The 7,336-nt window shown below is 33.0% G+C and overlaps 1 protein-coding gene across 2 annotated transcripts; it reads left to right on the forward strand.

The window, feature by feature from the left end:
- The first annotated feature begins 1,046 nt into the window (after window positions 1-1,046).
- LOC101884777 (uncharacterized) lies at window positions 1,047-6,713 on the forward strand. Of its 2 annotated transcripts, XM_073952117.1 has the most exons (7): window positions 1,047-1,333; window positions 2,208-2,234; window positions 2,329-2,661; window positions 2,777-2,856; window positions 5,281-5,341; window positions 5,417-5,848; window positions 5,970-6,712. In XM_073952117.1, exons 2-7 carry the CDS (start codon window positions 2,216-2,218, stop codon window positions 6,242-6,244), a joined length of 1,200 nt encoding a protein of 399 aa, XP_073808218.1. In that variant the 5' UTR covers window positions 1,047-1,333; window positions 2,208-2,215; the 3' UTR covers window positions 6,245-6,712. The 2 variants fall into 2 exon arrangements, 1 of the variants encoding a protein (XP_073808218.1); XR_012406810.1 differs by lacking the exon at window positions 5,281-5,341 and having other exon boundaries at window positions 1,218-1,333; window positions 5,970-6,713.
- Window positions 6,714-7,336: the final 623 nt, after the last annotated feature.

Raw genomic sequence — 7,336 nt, forward strand, 5'->3', positions numbered from 1 at the left:
AATAGTATTACAACAATGTATTTATTTATGCTACATACAACCAGGGATGGGCAATAGTTTATTGAAATGTATTTTAAAATAAAATACCAAATATTTTTATTATTGTTAATTAATTAATTTATTTAGTTTTTCAATGGGTAGGTAGAAGCTGTTGAGGGAGGAAAGTGATTATTTAGGGTAGTGTTAACAACAACATGTAAAGGTAATTATGAGATGAATGTTGTAATTGATATTCCATGTGAAAAGCCTAATAAAAGAAATTTAAAATAAAATACTGTAGTAGGTTTTACTACTCTATACTGTAGTGTATTCTAGCATAATATAGTTGTGGAAAACTTACAGTATTTGTTTATATTACCATAACTGTTGTTGTCTTACTCAGTAAGAGTTACCACAGCAGATTATTTCAGGTTCTTTTCTATAGTATGGTCAAAGTATAGTATTTACTATAATTTACAGTACTATAGTATTATTTTCATGTAAAAACACATAGGAGGGAAGCTATTAAAACAAACACACACATACACACACAAACATACACACACACACACACACACACACACACACACACACACACACACACACACACACACACACACACACACACACACACACACACACACACACACACAATTTCGGCATTTGTTTTGAATTACATATAAACAAAATGGAAATAATGCAACTTGCCACAAACTTTTTGATGCATTTTGTTAGCTTAGAGACACTATAACACACAAAAAACAAGCATGTTTGACCGGTTTGACCTGTGCAGTTAAGATAATCAGATTGATGAATTCCACCATCAACTGTAACTTCAGTTGTTACACAAATAAGATTATTTTACCTGTGCATCTCATCTGATCCAAACAATAGCTGAAACATATAATTAATGTTTAATTGACTGTCACTGGTGGTTGAAGAAATGTGCCTTGCTGCGTTTTTAGCAGTGTTCACATTTTTTAGGTTATGAAAATTTAGTTACAAAAGAGATGTTGGATGGAGTAAACTTTGAATTTGTTAATACCAAATGCTACTGTATATTAGAAGAAGGAAACTGAAGTCTAACAATTAGACACAAGCAGACATCTAAACTTGTAAGCAGGAGAAACTGAGTGTTGTTTGTTCTGTAAGTTAATAAGTGAAACTACAGTAGGGGAACTTAAAAGTGAAAGAGATTTGAATTCTTACAACCAGTGTGACAGTATTTACAGGCGGTCACATGACAGGTAAAGAGTACTCCGAATGCTTGCAACAATTCACATATACAGATTTGTATGTGCTTCAGGCTCTCTGCACATTCTTCAGTTCAGACTGGAATCATTTGACAGAAAAGGTAAAGTAACAAAAGATATTTGATTATTCACACATTCGGTTTCTGTACATGAAATAATGCTGTAAAGAAGTCTTCAAATGTAAGTCTTTTATTATAGCATGATGTCTAAAATTAGGTGTTCTTTTGAGAAAGAAAAAGTGCAGATGATTCATGAAACAAACATTCTGTCATAAATGATCATAAAACCCAGTGGTCAGTCTATCTATATCCATGTTATAGTTTAACCAGCTCAAAGTCTTACTTTTTGGTTAAACCTACAGTCGTTTTATATGTCTGACTTTAAAAACATACAGTATGACCTAAAGGGTAAAAAATGATGATTAACTTGTAAGACTAGTCTAAGCAGTTTATGCAACCTGGCCGCTGTTGAGTGACAATGACAAACATTTCACCACACTGCACTTGACAAAACATAGTACAAATACAAAAGCAAAAACTTACTGTAAACGGTAAATCAAATTCATTTGTACTTATATTATTTATGCAAACAAAGTCAATCAGAAAATATTGAAATATTAAAGGGATAGTTCACACAAAAATAAAATTTACTTATAAATAAAAGCGTCATGTGGTTCCAAGTGTTTATGAGTCATTTGTTTTGTAAAACATAAAAGAAGATATTTTGAAGAATGCTGAAAACCTGCAACCATTGACTGTTATAGTAGGAAAGCCTAATATTATGGAAGTCAATGGTTACAGGTTTCCAGCTTTCTTCCAAATATCTTCTGGTTTGGAACAAGTAAATGATGAGTAAATGATGACATAATTTTCTCTTTTGGTTGAACTATAAGTATTTTTTATAATGGCTTGGTTTTGGCTGGTTAGATGCAACCTATTCATTTCTCTGACTGAATGTTTTTGTCTACACTTGCAGGATAAATAATGGCAACTACAAGCAACAGTAAGTCTTCAAAATCTTGCTGAATACTTCATTAGCACTAAAATATGTTACTACAGAAAATCAAATGTCCGTGTGTTTCTCTCTGCCTTCACAGAAGAGTTTCATCTTGCTGTCCCTGAAGCTCAGAGTATTGAGGTGAAACTGGGGTCATCTGTCAGTGTTCGGTGTCTCCTGTCTCCTGAAATCAGTGCTGTTGACCTGGAGATCAGATGGTTTAAGGAGACAGAGTGTGTGTGTCTCTATAAGAACAGAGAAGTGACTGAAGGAAGGAGTTATGAGGGCAGAACAGGTCTGCCCACTGATGAGCTGAAGAGAGGAAACGTGTCCCTAAACCTGAGAGATTTCAGAGAATCAGACATGGGTGTTTACCTGTGTCAGGTCATCAGCGAAGACAGAACTGAAGAGAAAACTGTAGAGGTGGAAAGAGGTGAAGATTACTTATTCTACATAAGCTCAGTGTCTTCAGTAATCACCTCTGATAAGGAAATGTAGATCAGTCAAAAACACATGCTTAAGCTTTAAATTGTGTCTTATTTTCTCAGCAAAGAAAGATGCTGATGCCCAACCTGTAAATCAAACATCAAAGATTCAAGATACACAAGTCCATCTGACACTGCAAGAGGTAAGACATAATATAAAATGATATAATATAATATAATATAATATAATATAATATAATATAATATAATATAATATAATATAATATAATATAATATAATATTAATTAATAATAAATAATATTAAATAATATAAGATAATATAAAAGCAGTAGGTAGTGCTGTCGCCTCACAGCAAGAAGGTCGCTGGTACGAACCTCGGCTCAGTTGGCGTTTCTGTGAGGAGTTTGCATGTTCTCCCTGCCTTCGCGTGGGTTGCCTCCGGGTGCTCCGGTTTCCCCCACAGTCCAAAGACATGCGGTACAGGTGAATTGGGTTGGCGAAATTGTCCGTAGTGTATGAGTGTGTGTGTGAATGTGTGTGTGGATGTTTCCCAGAGATGGGTTGCGGCTGGAAGGGCATCTGCTGCGTAAAAAACTTGCTGGATAAGTTGGCGGTTCATTACGCTGTGGCAACCCCGGATTAATAAAGGGACTAAGCCGACAAGAAAATGAATGAATGAATAATCCGCTGTGTAAAACGTGCTGGATAGGTTGGCGGTTCATATCGCTGTGGCAACCCCAGATTAATAAAGGGATTAAGTCAAGAAAAAAAAAGAATGATAATATAATATAATATAATATAATATAATATAATATAATATAATATAATATAATATAATATAATATAATATAATATAATATAATATAATATAATATTTATTCATTCATTCATTTATTTTCTTTTTGGCTTAGTCCGTTTATTAATCTGGGGTCGCCACAGCGGAATGAATTACCAACTTATCCAGCACATGTTTTATGTAGCTGATGCCCTTCCAGCCGCAACCCATCCCTGGGAAACATCCATACGCACCTATACACTACGGACAATTTAGCCTACCCAATTCACCCATACCACATGGACTGTGGGGGAAACTGGAGCACCAGGAGAAAACCCACACAAACACGGGAGAACATGCAAACTCCACACAGAAATGCCAACTGACCCAGCTGGGGCTCGAACCAGCTACCTTCTTGCTGTGAGGCGACAGCACTACCTACTGCACCACCGCATCACCATATGATATAACATAATATAATATAATATAATATAATATCTTTAATGATTGAAATAACTTTTGAGAAAATAAAATATACGTAAAATCCATAAAAATGTATGTAAACTGTCAAAATTCTCCAAAAAGGAAAGAAAAATATAATATTGCTTTCATAAATATTACTTATTATAAATATATTTCAAGTGCTGTTTAATCAAGAGAAAAAAGGTTCAATGTATTTTAAACAGAACTGTTTTAATAACTAATTCCTAATAGCTAAATTATTTGTCTTTGCCATGACAGAACATTATATTTGAATAGTTATTTAGCAAGATACTAGTATTCTTAAAGTGTACTTTAAAGGCTTATCTACAGTAGTTAACTAGGCAAGTGATGGTAATTAGGAAGGTCAATGGACAAATGTAGTTTATTCTGTAGCCAACTGATAAAAGATGAAGAGTGCTAATAATATAAAATATTAAACACTGATTTTATTCCAACTAAACTAAAGGAAATAAGTATTTTTCCAGAATAAAAAATATATATAATATCAAATGCTGTTCTCAGTGTAAAAAAAATCTTGCTCTCTGTATTGAAATATTTTTAATAGTTACATTTTCACAGAATAAGGCAAAAGATTTTGGCTGTAACATTTAGTTTGTTACACTGAATGATCTCTAAGTGGGTGTAAAGCATGGTAAAAATGTTTGGCATTTATTTAATTTCTTCCCATAAAACTATATGATTAAACAGGTATAAAATGTTTTTTAGTCCACTTTTACAGGTCTCGTGACATTAAAATAAAATTTTTAGATGTTAGCTTCAGTCGGTTAGTTTTAAGGATATCTATTAGCTAGTGTGCTCCAAAACAGTGACAAAAATCACATTTAGAAAATATATATTTGATATAAAAATTCAAAGTTTGCAGCTTGTCAAAATGGATCAACATTTTTTCTCGTCATCTCATTCTTCAGTTTTCCATCCAACTTGACCAATCAAATGCTCTCTAGCTCTGACATGCCCTGCCCCCTTAAAGACCTTCTCATTTGCTTTTCATTTGATGCACTTGATCTCAACCACTCTCACTGAGAAAAACACTATTGCTTGTATTTTTAAGGGAAGGTCTTTTTAAGGGGAAGATTTTTATTTTTCAGTTGAGATTAAGTCAAACATTGAATAAATTATGCACATTTCAAAGCACTTTACGAGACCATTCATTGATTCCTGTCTGGTTTTGATTTAAACATTTATGCACAAGGATGTTGATTTCCATGAGTTCATTGAGGCTCTTGTACTGTCCATAATGGATTTTTTATTCAGTACTGTGCATCCAGTTTTTAGATTAACTTTATAATGTAGTGACATAATGGGCTCGTTTTCTTCATTACCGTAGTCAAACAGAACATATGGAGAGACTCAGAGAATGAAAATGGAGGAATCTGCTTTAATTACAGGTAAGTGCTTTGAAGTGTCGTTGTCAAATTAAATTTAGACTCATGTACATCATCACTGTGCTTTTACTTTTTCAGAACTTCAAGTGAATTATGCGAAGCTACTCCACCAAACGATGTTTAAGGTGTTCAAAAACCAGGGGAAAAAACTGGAACAAACTGAACTACAGTTAAAAACATCCAAGAAGGATTTGGAAAAAGTCTCACAACAGCTAGAAACCATCACAGAAAAGTTGGGTCTACAAAATAAAAAAGACATTGATATGAAAGAGTCACAAATAGAAAAACACCTGCAACAAATAACTAAGTTTGTTGAAGAGAAACAGATTCAGCTTAAAGAGAAAGACACACAACTGGAAAATGTGAGCAAACAGATGAGTGAGAAAGAAAAACTACTGGAGGACACAATCAAAGAGATGAAAACCAGCAAACAACAACTAGAGGTACTGACACAGGAGCAAAGCAATCTTAAGGAAAAGCTGGAAAAGAATGAACAGTTGAGAATTTCAGGTAAGCAAACTGATTATATAATCCAGTCTTTCACACAAGCATATATATTAAATGGGTGTTTATTAAGATCTAAATAAACTGAGTGATCTCACATGTTGGATTGTGTTTGCGCTTCTTTCAGAATTGAGTGAAAAATCCAAATGTCTTGAAGAAACAAAATCTCTTCTAGAAGAGAGAGATAAAAAAATTAAAGATCTGGTGAAGGAGAAAGAAAGACTTGATGGAGAACTTCAAGACAAGGACAAACGTCTCAATGAAATCAATGCCAAACTGATTCAGACAGTGAGAGATGTTGAAAAGAAACAGAATCAGCTTCAGGGAAGACACGTGCAACTGGAGAATATGCACAAAATGTTGAATGAGAAAACTAACAAAGGGAGAGAGCAAGGAAAGTAAAAGTAAACAAGCAATTCCAGCGTTATGGAAGTGACATTTGCAGTAAAAACTCATAACATAAATTTACAAAGTATATGTTAACATTATATTGAAACAACTGTTTATATTTTCTAAAACAACCAACCACAGAGTTATGGGATCAGAAAAATAGCAATCTGCAAAAAAAAAAAAATATATATATATATATATATATATTTAAAATGAGAAAAATAAACATGCAATATGGATATGACAAAAAAAGTCTGCGAGTTTACAGTATACAACATACTGTGAAAATTCACAAGAAATTCTGTGAATTAATCTGCATGACCCAAAATAAACAATGCTAATCAAAAGTATAAGAGTTGGCTCATAGAACTAAAATTGTTGATTTTATTTTATTTGACATTTTTGCGACATTTTGTGACAGATGTGACATTGTCACTTGAGCAACTTTGGTAAATCAAAATATAATAGTGTGAAACACTGATAGAGACATTTTAAGCATTTTAACAGTACTGTAAAATACTTGTTTACACAAAAAATGTAGAAACAGTTTCTCTATTTTGGTGAAAATGTTTTTTTTTTTTTTTTTTTCATGGCAAGGTTGACATTTGCATGGTTTTGCTGATACATCTGAAGAAATAACAGCTGGTGCAACACATCCATACACTGTGTTATCATTAAAAATTAGATCCACTTATTTGGTAAACAAAGCAAGTCTCTCACATAATATCTCTACTAAAAGACAGAAAATATGACTTTACAAACCGTATTGTGAATAAATCATATAAACATTTTCATATTTGTCAATAATATTACTGAAATTGATTTAAAACTGAAAAAATATTAATTTACACACATTTACTCAAGTACAAAAAGACTCAACAATGGGCTAAAAATCTGCACATTTCTGAACACACGGATTCCATGTGGGCCTACCCATAACATAACAGATACTGATTGTTAGTATTCACAGGCTCTGCTGGTTATTAGTGGATGAAGGTAATTTGTTTAGATGAAAGACTTTATGGAAGTCTTTATGGAAGTCTAATGGAAAGTAATTTGTTCAGATGAAAGACTTTAAAACAAGTTTACTCATCTGGTAAAAAG

This window comes from Danio rerio, chromosome 5 (genome assembly GCF_049306965.1).
Source record: "Danio rerio strain Tuebingen ecotype United States chromosome 5, GRCz12tu, whole genome shotgun sequence".
Classification (NCBI taxonomy): domain Eukaryota; kingdom Metazoa; phylum Chordata; class Actinopteri; order Cypriniformes; family Danionidae; genus Danio; species Danio rerio.